The following is a 13,781-nucleotide window of genomic DNA, read 5'->3' as shown; positions in this document are numbered from 1 at the left end:
TAGGATTAAATAGTCTAGTGTGAGTATGTAAGTGCAGCTTTTTTAAAAAATAACCGGAATACTTAGAAAGCAACAGTGATATAGGTATGTATTGGCTATTCTATATTTTAAAGTGCATTGTTTCAAAACTTGATTAAACTACGTATATTTGCCATAATTCACCAGTTTCCAAATTCTAAATTCTGAAATTATGTGCAGCTTTAACTAGTAGGTTCTGTCAAGCCTATTTTGGGTCCTGAACTTATGCTTTGAAGTTTGATGGTAGAGAACAGAAACAAGTATTGAAAGGAAGAAAGCAGGAGAGTGGTGAGGCTTGACTGAGGGAGGAGAAGCTGGAAAGAGAAGTCATGGCAAGCTATTGGACATGGAGCGCAAATGGTGCCATAAAGTGTCGTCAGAACAGTTAAAGTCATAAATCTTGATGATTTTTCAAGAACAAAACAGTATCCTAATATAACCTCATTTCTAAAACATTCTAAATGCTTTATCCTGGCAAATCTTTTGTGATTTGCATTTGTGAGGAGGCAGTTTTTGTAGCGATTTCATAACTTCTGTAAATGTTACGAAGTGATCGGGCAATTTGGAGAAAGAGGTACTTCAGTTTGTAAGCATAAGAGGTGCACCTTGAGAAGGCTTCTGTTGTGTATTTGTGCAAACTTCAAACATATTTGAACATTGCTCAAAACAGTTGAGGAGAGTAGCAGATGTTTTTTAACAAGCTCTCTTCATTTGATTTTTTTTTTAAATACTACATTGTCACAATCTTACAAAGATTATGTTTATGTTTGAGTTTTGCTGGTGACTGACTGATGTGCAGAACTTGACCCAAGTGCACAGTCCTCTGAAAACTGGTAGGAACCAGTCACAAAGCCAAAACTGGAAGCTGTATCCAGTGGGTACTCTTCTAGAATAATTAATGTTATGAATGGTAATATAAAACATTAAGTAATGGACATCAGTGGCCACATATTTGAAGCCACAAGCGAATTTGACAATGAATTAGAACAAAAAAACTTAAGTCCTCAGTACTGATCTTCTAAAGAAGAAATGTTTATGTATGTTTTAAAACTGTTGCTTATGTAAACATGATTTCATTTCACTATTTAAATATCAAGTTATTTTTTTGTTTTGTAACAGCTTGTAACGGTGTGTAATTTCAAAAGCTTCTATGTTGAAGGTAGCGGTTGTACATTGTTACGAGTTGCACATTAATGCAAAATACATCACTTCTTAATAGTAAACTTACTTACGTAGTAGTGTAGGTGCCTAATGCTCCAGTTGTAATCAGACACTAAAGAGGATCTGTTTCCAAGCTGTGTTGGTGTGTGTTCTTGCCTTTTTTTTGTGCTTTGGGAATAGCACTGCTGTTTGAATGCCTCAGATGCAGAGGGGATGCTGGGAGAATTCTGGCATTCTGTGCTAGTGCAAGGTTCTTTGTCTGCATTTTTATGGCAAAAAAATCTGGGTCATGAGCGTTCACACTTGTCTTAAGTAGTCTCTTTTTTTTCCTTTCTTTTTTTTTTCTGATGAAGCCAAGACTTTGATACTTAAATACCATAAAATCAATGTGGGAAAGAGTGCTGCTACTGTCATATGCTTACATGATGTGGCTTCTCAAAAGCCGCTATGGCTCACCTGGTTGTCCAGGGCCTGTCATTCTTCACATTCGGTAATACAGTTCTGTGCATTTGGAAATTGAGGATAATGAAGAAGTGGGACCAATGCATGACAGATGCATATGCCAAAAATATATCAGGTCTAAACGTTTTTATTCAAAAACTGCCAAAACCCTCAAGACTTAAAACCTAGGCTGGAATTAAATTTGACTTTTATGCAGTAGTTGTCAGTAGTGTTGCCTACTTGAGAACATCTGGTATTTAAGACATGTTTGTGGCATTTAGAAGTATTTACTCATTCTATTACAGTAGGTTCTGCTTGTCTGCTCCATTCTGGGGGCCTTGTAGCATCCATCCTCATCAAGATCTTAATACCACATACTGCTTTTAGTGTATGTATGCAAATGCCTTTACTGGTTAGGGATTCTTTATTTACTACAAATGCCCAGTTACTCTAAATTTTATATTGAAGTCCACTTAAGGAAACTGTTTTATTCTGTAAAAAAACCCAGGAAAAATAATAAAAACCCTTGTAATTTTTTTTTACTATATATTTATTGTTTTCATTCTCTCTGAAATTGCAGTCATCAATTTTTGGTGCAGTGTGAATACAAAAGGTGTATTCTCTATGTAAACATTCTGATTTGCAAACAAGAGAAAATGTTAACCAGTCTTACTGTCATACGAATGATTCTGCAGTATTGGTGTGTGTTTTTTAAATTGAAGAGGTGGACAATATCTCTGACTCAGTACAAAATTACATAAATACACTTTAATTTCTTCATGTCTGTTATTGATATGATGATTGATTTTGGAAACTGAGTCTTTTGCAATAGTAACTCTGACAAATAAAGCCCTAATTTAACTGACTTCTCAATTTGGGAGAACTTCAATATGTGTTACCAAAAATGTTCTTTCAACATACTATAATAAAAACAAAAGCTTAATACCTAGAAACTCCCTCTGTTTTCCATGTAGCTTAGATACTGAATTTCTAGAATAGTACCTCTCCAACTAAATGTGTTTGCAATGTAGTTACTTGCTGCTTATAGTTCTCCGCATGTTTCTTTCCAGTTAGAGCTTAACTTGCATCTTGTGCATGGTTTGTGCAAACTGCATTTTAACTTGTCTTTGTCTTTGATGCTTGCAACCTAATCCATCCCAGCTACACTGCCTCGAAAAGAAAGTGCTGTCAAACAGGAAACTGAGAGTGAGTATAACTAGTTGCATTCATTGGTATTGTCAATGCATGCGTGTCAATGTAAAGATGTAGTGCTGCATCGTGGAAAATCTACTTAACACTGAAGCACTCCGTTCAGAGTGAAAATAAGCATTTGCAAGGCAAAAATGAAGCATGGCTAAAATGGCCCAACATAGAAGTTGAGAAGGTTTGCAGGTAAAGGCTAAATCTGTAGTTTTCCCATGTTACCTGTTGATCTAAAAAGAAAATGGCTGTGCCTGAGAGCTTGTTGTAGTTTTCTAGCTCTACCAGTAGGTTAACGTAACAACTTTTATTAGATCTGTAGGCTTTGTCCTGTTTGTGTCCCTGGACTGGATACCAACATTGCAGTTAAATGAAACTTGCAGGATTACTTTTAAGTTCCTTTGTGGTTGAGATGTGAAAAGTTTACATGGGGATCAAATATTGACTTGGTCTTTTTTTTACTAGCATTCTCCATCCTGTTCCAGCATTTCTGAAAATCGGGGAAAAAATAAAACTACAAGGATGCTGCTCACCTAGTATCAGAAAGAAATGTGTGAATGTTAATTATGATCAGAAGGGAGGAGCAGTCACAGTAGGGTCACTCTGGGATTGTAGACCTAGCAAAAATAGCTGGAGCAAACTATATAGACAAAAGGATGTTAACAGCAGAAAGATCAAGCTCAAGATTAAAAAGTGCCTGTGTAGATATAAAGTGCTTTATTTTTTTCCCTCTTGTGGAATAATTCTTCTGCTTGTGGCAGCCTTTCCGCAGAATACATTCACAAAGATCATAACTGGTCTTCGGTTCCAAGCTTTCAAGGAGCATATCTGTCCCAGTGTTCCTGTATTTCACAGTTTTGTTCCTTTTATACCTTTTTCTATACTTAACAATGAGGGCTTATATAGCTATGTAGTAGCTTTGAAACTGGATTAAGTATTTCAGTTACCTTGTAATAAGAAAAGAAAATTTTCATAGCAAAAGCATTTGCGGCTTAGACAGAAATTGAGTTGTTTGATTTTAATGTAGGACTACTAGCAACTCTTGATCTCATGCATTCTGTAATGAACCTGTTCTTGAGTATTTTATTCCGTCTTTGCTTCCCTCCTTCATAGTGTCTTTATTTCACAGGTCTTCATGGAAGTTCTGGAAAATTGACTGGGTCTACTTCTAGCCTAAATAAACTTTCTGTTCAGAGTTCGGGAAACCGTAGGTCTCAGTCATCCTCACTGTTGGATATGGGAAACATGTCTGCCTCTGACCTTGATGTAGCTGATAGAACAAAATTTGATAAGGTAAAGCCAAAATGTTGTATGGGATTCTTCCTTAGTTCTTTATCAGAAGCATCTTGCATAACCTTCTTGTATAGTTTAAAGATGTTACTGTTTAAATCTTAAAACATGCCAGTTTCAAATTCTGTATGCACCACACATCTAGTAAAGGCAGTTTCTAAGAGGTAAGTAGATCAGAGTATCATTTTCTGATTATAATATTCCATTTAGTTCCTTTATATGCTAAATGTGATCTGTAAAGAATATCAAGCCTAAAAATGGTCTATTAATTTTATGCATTTTTAAGGAAATAGGAATTGAACTGATAGATTCTTCAACTCGTACTTTTTTTCCTCAGTACAAGCGTTCATGTGTTCTGTCGCATTTTGCCAGTATGTAAGCAAAAGTGAAAGATAAGAAAGCACAATCTTCTTTTAGCCAGGACCTGAGCATGACCCTAAAATATTATTTATACTGGTTTCAGAGGAAAGTTAGCATCAGTTTTCAGCTTTAACTAATGGCACTAAGTCATTGAAGTGTTCTCAGCATATGTTTTGGGTTTTTTTCCTTCTTTAAAAGTGACAGGGCTCCTCACTTCTTGTGGACTTAACTACTCAGTACTGTGAAGGGAAAAGGAGCTGTTACCAGTGTGAGATAGAAAGATAGATAAATTTCTTGTTTTCTAATCAAATTATTTGATGGAGATGAATATTTTTCTTCTGACTTCTTCAAATCCTAGCTCAATCTTTTTCCGGGAGGAAGTATTAGATGCCTGAAACAGTCTTTACACACCTGCAGCAGCAATTTGTCTAGAATTAAAGCTATAGCTGCTGTTGGTTTCTATAGCTGCTATGCAGAAACTTTCTATAAAGCAGTTATCTTCTGCATACAGAGTTTACCTGTTTTTCTTCGCTGAGGCTTTTAATTTTGTCGTCTTCCTCTCAGCAACCCAGGCAGAAAAGAGGATAGCAGAACCCATGACTTACTATTAAAATGCAAATGTTTTTATTATAGCAGAAAAGTCCTTCCTCATGCCATGACTAGAAAACTTCCAGTTACGGAAAAAGATAGATTGTTCTTTTCTTCCAAATGTTACATGGATGTGAAGGTTTTATGTTGAAGATGCAGGTATCACTTTTAAAGGTATAAGTACAAGCTACATATTAAGTAGAAATAAGCCTTCTAAAACTTGCTGGAGACAGAAAGTGTAAAATTGTATGCAACAAACAATTAAAATTAGTATTACTAACTGTTCATAGTATGTGGTGTGTTGATAAAAGTATTTGGCTTTCTTTAGATTTTCGAGCAAGTATTAAGTGAACTTGAGCCTCTCTGTTTGGCAGAACAGGACTTCATTAGTAAATTTTTCAAACTACAGCAACACCAGAGCATCTCGGGAACAGCAATGGTATGACTTTTAATTCTGTCACTGAAGTAAAAAAAATTGAACAGATCTCATAAGAGACCTGCTTAAAAGGTAACTTCTGAGTTTATCTGGCAATTATGTGACCTATAATTTGTTTTTCTCCATTAGCTGGCAAAATCTTTATTTTTGGCTGACCAACACAAAGTCTGTTAAAGAAGGACTGACGTTTCTTTTGCCATGGCTTTGTTTCCTCATAAGATCACAATAAACACTTCATCATGCTTTGTAGGAAGGCAATGGGGAGTAACTGGGTAGCATTGTATTCTAGGGAACATGACCAGAAAACTAATGGAACCTTGGAAACCACTGTATTTGCGAGTTTGAGGGCAGATAATGATGTTGGTTTTGTCAGATATACTTACCACTTCAACACAGAATTGGAAACAAGCTTTCAGGTTTCTGTATTTGTATTCCTTGTTCTTACAGAATGAAGCGGAGGAAATGGATGGAGGAATTTTATCTCGTTCATACACTTCTGGTGTTCCACAAACAGTATCATCCGAGTATGTGCTGCTGTTATTTTTATTGACTCTAAAGCCTACATATGAATTTATTAGGCATATAAAACTTTTTTCTTTATAATCAGAAATTGTTCCCTTTTAGTGGAAATGAATAATGAACTCTTAATTTGTACCTGAACACTGAATGTGTCAGCAAATACGAAAATGTTTAGGATATGTTTCCTTCTATAATAGTATAAAAAAGATGCTTAATTCCCTAATAGTTTGCACAGTGAAACTAGGCACTGTAATATTTAAAATATGCTTTGGAAAATATGCTTAGCAAAGTTCTGAATTTGAGTGTGTAGCAGCTTCCACACAGAAAATATTTTGTTGGAATATTTTATGCGTGTGACTATTGATTTACTGTGTGGTATTGACATTTCTTCCCTTAGCAGCATTCTGAAAAACATGAGACTTGTTCGATGCAAATGAGACTTTTATATCTAATAAACTTATGCTAAAAATGTTATCGGAGAACATGTACAATAGCCTAGTAAACTGTCAGCGTAATATTTTTATCTTATGCATTTTTAATAGGAAGGACATGATCCGACAAATGATGACAAAAATATTTCGTTGTATTGAACCTGAGCTGAATAATCTTATAGCTCTGGGGGACAAGATTGATAGCTTTAATTCCCTTTATATGTTAGTTAAGATGAGTCATCATGTATGGACAGCACAAAATGTGGACCCAGCTTCCTTTCTCAGCACAACACTTGGAAATGTTTTGGTGACTGTCAAAAGGAACTTCGATAAATGCATTGTAAGTTCTTTAGTTATTCTGATTAAGCTAATTATAATATAGGAAGCCCAGTCCTACTCACTTTGATTTTGCATTTCTTTATAGTTAAATTTTTGCTTTCAATTTGAAGTGAAAATGAGTAACGTTATTGCTCATCTACTGGCCAAACCTTCAAAAAAGATAAACTCATTGGTTGTTGTGTTTCTTTTTCTTCTCCATTTCAGTCATCTTTGGTAATTATGTTTTTGTAACAAATATGACCACTCATTCACTGCTGTGAGCTAGCTGACGTTTTTAGCTGTTTGTTTAAACTTGTGATCTTACTGAGATTACTGAAGTCAGTCAAGTAAACTATAGCTCTCTGCCTTTTGCACTTATGAGAACAAAACTTCATGGACTTAGAAGGGGTTTTGCTTTTCCCCTTTGAGTGTAATATGCCAAATAGTTTAATGCTTAAAATATTTTGAAGCTGATTATTTTTTTAATTAGAGATAAAAATTCAGTAGAAGATAAAAAAACTTACTTAGTTTCTTAGTAGCAAAAGGAATTCTTAGCTTGGCTGAATCAGAAAAGGGAAGTTCCTTGTTAGATTGTAGAATGAAAATTGTAAGTTGCTTCTGATGGGTAAGTTTGGCGTTTTTCTTGGTGGTTTTTTTTCTTAATACTAAGTAAACAAAGGAGAATAAAAGCTGAAATATTTTACTTGCCCATCTTCCTTTTGTTCTAAGTATTTTATCTCTTAAATTTTTGAAGGTAAAAGGAGAAAGACTATGTAGATACACTAATTGAAATATGATAATATTTCCATGTTTGAATAAATGTCATTTTTTCTGTATGTGTGCATTTTTCTTTTCTTGTACTAGTTGTTAGATAGTCTGGAGTCATATTGGAGGCTAACATCTGTTCTTGTTTTAAATTTAAGAGTAATCAAATGAAGCAGATGGATGAAGTAAAAATCTCAAAGAAGAGTAAAGTTGGGATCCTTCCATTTGTTGCTGAATTTGAAGAGTTTGCAGCCCTCGCTGAATCAATTTTCAAAAACGCAGAACGACGAGGAGATTTGGATAAAGCCTACATAAAACTTATTAGAGCTGTTTTTGTCAGTGGTAGGTCTTCTGATATCATAGTTACCGAAATGATTGTTTCATCCTATTTACATAGAATTTTGCTTCAATTAACAGAATTAAATTTTTATGACTGTTGCAAGCCACGTGACTGATCTTGTGCTGAAATTTTGGTCATCTCTGTTATCAGTAGGAGAGCAAGTGTAAACCTTTTGATTGTAATATACTTTTCAAGAGCAAACTGTAGATATTTCCCTTTGTACATATCTGTAAAGTAGCTTTCAGTTATGACAGAGAGAAGTGGTTAAGACTCGGGTGGAGGGGGCAGGAGGGGAGATAGCAACAACCCAAGACCTGAAGAGGTTTCCTGTCTTTTCTCCCCCAGTGTAGCTTAAATGAGGAGATAAATCTGGATGGGATCCCTGGCATTTGGCCTTAATACCGTTCATCTTTACAGCCCTGTCTAAAATAAATCACTTGACTTCTGGCTATGAATTTGGCCCTTTCTTGGCAGACTACGTACTTTGTGTCCCAGCCTGACACAGCAGAATATCTCTTCAGTCCTCCCTGTTTTCACAGCTGTAGTCTGAAAAAACCGCAGAAACACCTTTGCTTACTGTTTTTGTGTGTGTGTGTGTGTTCTGTTTGTTTTTTTAAAGGGGGCAGAGGAATATGAAGGTCAATGTACTCTGGAAAAATTGTCATTCTCTTTTAATATGGGTGGATGTGGATGGACAGATCTTTCCGTACCGATTTACCTGCAGTTTTCCAAACAACTCCATGTATAGTCATTCCCAACAACTGAGACTTACCTCTTTTTTAGGAGAAGATTGAGCAGAGGCAATCAAGCTAGTTTGAGGAAATTATAGCACAGTGGTTCTGAAAATATTTGGAAACCGTGAAGAGGCATTATTTACAGTACAGTAGACTAGAGTCCATACATAGTCAGCAGCACCATCCCAGCTGATAGGACAGTAAATTTAGAAAATGTTTACTTGATTGCACCCAACTTTTCTGTCCTTAAGAATTTCCTGTTCAAGTGATAAAACTAAGCAAACACCAATAGACAGGCAAAATCATACAATGATAAAATAATCGGTGTAGGAAGAATTTAGAAAAGCGTGTTTTAAAAGGAGTTCAAAATTATGCCAAAGACCAAAGAAGAAACAGAATCTGTTTCAGACAAGTACAGAGCAAACTTTAAGAACAAAGAATTATGACGTAGGAAGACAAGGGATAGAAGTAAAGAATGAAGATGAAACAAAGTCAAAATTATGTACAAAATCAGTGCAAGCCATATGTTGAATGCAGTAGCATCTTTAATATACAAGTAATGTTTGAAGTGGGTCAGATGGATGTAGTACTTCATGTAGAATTGAAGGAGGCAGTTAGAAAATTATGTGGGAAGAACAAAATTGCAGTAACAGACTTCCTAGTTGATAATTCACTGTTCTGACTGAAATGAAGTTGTGATCTTTACTGATATTCTGGTGTCCAGGATCACTTTTATGGTGGGCATCCTGGTAGTCTCAGCAAAATTATTAATGGATGAATGGGCATAGACACTTAATTGTGCTTCTCATTGAAGCCATCCTCTTTCAGCCTGCTTGTAGGTACAATAAGTAGAATTTCTTTTGCCTGCACTGTTTTAGTTTTGGTGGTTGGTTTGGTTTGGTTTGGTTTGGGTTTTTTTTCAGGGGGATAAAAGTAAGAGACCTATGTGCAGGATTATCCATTTTTATTATTAAATTTGGGCATTGACAGTAACTTTGACCATAAAACTAATAAGCCAAGAAAAAAGTGAGAGCCTGGGAAGTACATTTTAGGAAAAAACCCACCACCTTATTGTAGATTTTGGTTCTAGCAGAGTGGATTGAAGATTCTTTTAAATAGTTCTGTCATGTGAAATTTATTAGGGATAATGAAAGCATGCCTGTAAGCCTCCACAGAATGTGGGTTTTCTCACTTACATAAATGACCATATGTAGTCTCTGTTCTGTATCTTTTTATAAGTGACATTTTTGGCATACAAATTTCATGGTCTTAGAGCCTCTACATATCTGTTACTACTTTTGAAGGCTCTCAGATACTGATTTATTTAGTGGAAATTATGCGAATCACTCATACAAATGGTTATCGTTCACATAAAATCCAAATTTCTTCTTCTGACAGCATTATGGTTATCAGTTACATTTTCCCGAATTTGGTTGTCCTTTTGGTGTTTTCAGTATTTTGCTTCCTTTTTCTTTCAGTTGAGAAAGTAGCTAATGAAAGCCAGAAAACACCCAGAGATGTGGTCATGATGGAGAACTTCCATCATATTTTTGCAACACTTTCTCGCTTGAAAATTTCTTGTCTTGAGGCTGAGAAAAAAGAAGCCAAACAGAAATACACTGAGCATCTTCAGTCTTACGTAATCTACTCACTTGGACAGCCTCTTGAGAAATTGAATGTAAGTATCTTTGAATTTATATACGTTTAAAGGGTACGGAGTAGTATTTCTCAAGTGTTTAGTTTGATCTCTTTATCAATGCATCTGTTATAATCTTTATTTAATTACTTTAGCCTCGAGCATGTCTGGCAAGGGTACTCTGCTCGTGAGGGTGACAGTCTTGGATGAAAATAACCAAATTTTTCATGGCAATGAATAGTACTGACTGAACATCAGTTGTGTCTTAAGCACATGGATTTGATGAAGGAAAAAGTGAAGGGAAAAGTAAGCAGGGGCTTTGGGAGAACTTCCTCCCCCTCAACTGCAGAGAAAATGACTACAGTTTCTAAATTGTTCAACTATAAGAAAAGTTTTAGGGAAGTTCTGCATGTCTAAAGTTGAACTGTTAACCTGAATGCTGGCTTAGGTTCAGACTCAGTTCTGCCCACTGAATGCTTCCCACTGTTCATTGTTTTTTCTTTAAGCAGGGTATCAGCCATTCATTTTCTGAAAAGTCTAAGATATATTACCTTTTTGAAAATTAAAATGCTTTGTTGCTGCTTCCCACTTGTGGGTCAAGTCTGGCCAGCACCTAAGCTGCTGCATAACGAGCTGCTTGCTTGCTGCCCCCTCCCCAAGCAGGAGAGGGGAGAGAACAGGAAGAGCAAAGTGAGAAAACTTGAGTTGGAGATAATGACAGTTTAATCAGTGAAGGGGAGAGAGACAGAGGAGGGGAAAAAAAGTAAGTGATGCAAAGGCGGCCACTCACTGCCTCCCACAAGGAGACTGATGCCCAGCCGGTTTCTAAGCAATGGCCACTTTGAAGACTACCACCACCCCCACTTGTTCTAACCCTGATTTTTATAGCTAAGCATGATGTAACATAATACCCTTTGGCCAGGTTTGACCTATTCAGCAAGAACCTAAACATTGGTGTGTTATAAGCCCTGTTTTAGCCACAGATCCAAAACACAGCACCATAGAGACTGCTATGAAGGAAGTTAACTCCGTGTGGCTCTACATGCCTGTTCATAGGCAGACTTCCGTCCATTTGTATTATGGTGAGCCAGCTGCTGCAGGGTAGAGAGAAGAGAGGGCAATTATAAACAAATACTGCTGTTGTGTAACTGTGGTTTAAGTAGGGAAATTCCTATTCAGAAGCTTACTCAGGTTATCCAAAAGATCCAGTATTTTCCCAGGCTTTGGCCTCAATTGAGGATTTTGAGGCTGAGTCAGTACTAGTTACAAGGTTGCAAAGAAAAGCTTGATTGTTTCTAGAAAAGATTGATTTCAGTTTTATGCTAGTATGAGTCCTGTATTGTTGGGCTGTGCTTTAATGTTTGTGGCTAAGCACTAGTTCATGGTCAATTAAAAAAAAAAAAAAAATTAAAAATGGGGGGAACACACAACAGGGTATCAAGCAGAATCAAGACTTAACTACGCATATGCTTGTCAAATTAATCTGTTTAGATTTGTGATAATCTTTAATGCTGTTATTGTTTGTTTAGCATTTTTTTGAAGGTGTTGAAGCTCGTGTGGCACAAGGTATACGGGAAGAGGAAGTAAGCTATCAATTGGCTTTTAATAAACAAGAGCTTCGTAAAGTTATAAAGGAATATCCTGGTAAGGAAGTGAAGAAGGGATTGGATAATCTCTACAAGAAGGTCGATAAACATCTCTGTGAAGAAGAAAACTTACTTCAGGTAAACTAAATCATGGCTCAAAAACCTTGTAATGGTTACACAGAGGCTTTTAGTATTGATTTTGCTTATGTATTCTGTGAGAAGTGCTTGCCTTCAGCGTAACTTTGAAAAAACATGAATTTTGAGTGGAGTTTTTTATAATCCCACTCTGATTCTGTTGCAACATCGACTTGAACAGTGGTGGTAGAAAGTTAGTTCAAAAAGAAGACTTCCTTTGTGGTTCCCTAGGTGACCTTTAATGGGTGATCTCCGTTCTGCAAAATACACTGGAAGCAGAGAGCTATGTTTAAATTAACTGTTAAAACCGGATATGACATTTAGCTGGTATGCTATAGCAGAATATACCTTCATTTATGTCTTTTCTGATAGTAATACTATCCTTTTCTTATACACTGTAAACTTTCTCACTGGAGTAAAAGAAAAGTAGGTTTGAGAGTTAAGCATGTATTAACAGCTTTTTTAAAGCCTGAAACAGGAATTAGTAGCACTGTTAATGTTTTGGGGTGTTTTCTTTAAAAACAAAAGCAATAGCTCTTCTAAGGCAACTTCCTCATCTTGGTGGGCGTCATGTAGACATTAGAGATTTAAACTTAATGGGTTCAATCATTTTTTAAATGCAGCAACACAGTTTACTGAAGTTTGTTGTTAGCAAGCTTTAGTTTTAAAATGACACCTGAACTGAGAATCAGTGAATGAGCCAGTGTTTTGCAGTTCACATACAGTGTGCTGTGCCAGCTGACATTTCCTAAAGTTTGCTTTCTTTGGCAGGTTGTGTGGCATTCCATGCAAGATGAGTTTATACGACAGTATAAGCACTTTGAAGGGCTGATAGCTCGCTGCTATCCTGGATCAGGAATTACTATGGAATTCACTATACAGGATATTTTGGACTACTGCTCCAGTATTGCACAGTCTCATTAAGTGGGAAAGAGAAGCTAGCAAAGTTTGTGCCTGTGTATAAGGGAATCAAACACTATGAATGCTATTTAAAAGGTGGATTTCTGTGTGTATGTGTCATTAAGTGCCATATATGTCAAGTTACACTCCTGCTTCAAGTGTCTGTCAGGGCAGAATGAAATCTTTGGGGATTTGTTGCTCTTCTGCTGGGTTCAAGTACTGTTTGAAAGAATTAATTCTGTGGAACACTTTGGATGTAGTTTTTGCTTTCCCCTAATGTTCAGATACTTTTTATTTATAATCCCTTCTCTTGCTAAAAGCAGTAAGCACTACCTTCATAGTAGGCAAAAAGGATACTACTGTTTTCACTAATACTTTGCATCTTGGAAATTATGTAAACATTAAAGACTATCAGATCTTTTCCTTTCCTTGTTCTAGGAAGTATGGGTGTGGAACTTTATGCAGTGGGAATACTGAATTCATGTTCTGACATGTAATGTGACTGTGGCTATAATCCTTAATTAAACTATCTTCTATGGAGTGTTATTTCAGGAAGGTGCAATGCAGTTATTTCCGTTGTTTTGTCTCTGGGCATCGAAGTGGAATTGCTCCATTTCTCAACACCTTTTTTCTTTGTCCTCTCTTCCTTCCCGTCACAAACGGCAGCCAAGGCGCCACCGCGGGGAAGCACGGGTTACACTAAGCAGAACTTCCCTTAGCGTAAAACCCCCCGGGAAGGCTCACCCACGGTGCTAACACGTCACTTCCGCCGCCCCTCAGCGCGGGGGCTGCCGGTCACTCGGGAAGGGGCGGGACGGCGCGGGCTGGCGGTTGGCTCGGCCGGTGGAGGCTGCGGGCGCGTGCCTTCGTTGCTACGGTGACGGGGCGGAAGCAGCCGCTGCTACGCGCGCCATTTTCAAACC

General features: G+C 36.8%; 1 protein-coding gene across 2 annotated transcripts in view; it reads left to right on the top strand.

The window, feature by feature from the left end:
- Positions 1-13,052, top strand: part of EXOC1 (exocyst complex component 1) — a 26,969-nt gene extending 13,917 nt beyond the window's left edge. The window contains exons 10-18 of one of the 2 annotated variants that reach the window (XM_010188030.1): positions 2,782-2,826; positions 3,950-4,113; positions 5,387-5,497; positions 5,942-6,018; positions 6,556-6,784; positions 7,686-7,869; positions 10,080-10,279; positions 11,767-11,961; positions 12,730-13,052. In XM_010188030.1, the coding sequence (XP_010186332.1) occupies positions 2,782-2,826; positions 3,950-4,113; positions 5,387-5,497; positions 5,942-6,018; positions 6,556-6,784; positions 7,686-7,869; positions 10,080-10,279; positions 11,767-11,961; positions 12,730-12,882 (1,358 nt within the window). In that variant the 3' untranslated portion in view covers positions 12,883-13,052. The remainder of the gene's footprint in view (positions 1-2,781; positions 2,827-3,949; positions 4,114-5,386; positions 5,498-5,941; positions 6,019-6,555; positions 6,785-7,685; positions 7,870-10,079; positions 10,280-11,766; positions 11,962-12,729) is intronic. The other variant, XM_010188031.1, reaches the window with a different exon arrangement.
- Positions 13,053-13,781: the final 729 nt, after the last annotated feature.

This window comes from Mesitornis unicolor, unplaced genomic scaffold (assembly GCF_000695765.1).
Source record: "Mesitornis unicolor isolate BGI_N332 unplaced genomic scaffold, ASM69576v1 scaffold42807, whole genome shotgun sequence".
Taxonomy (NCBI): domain Eukaryota; kingdom Metazoa; phylum Chordata; class Aves; order Mesitornithiformes; family Mesitornithidae; genus Mesitornis; species Mesitornis unicolor.
This window is presented reverse-complemented; position numbering and strand designations above follow the sequence as displayed.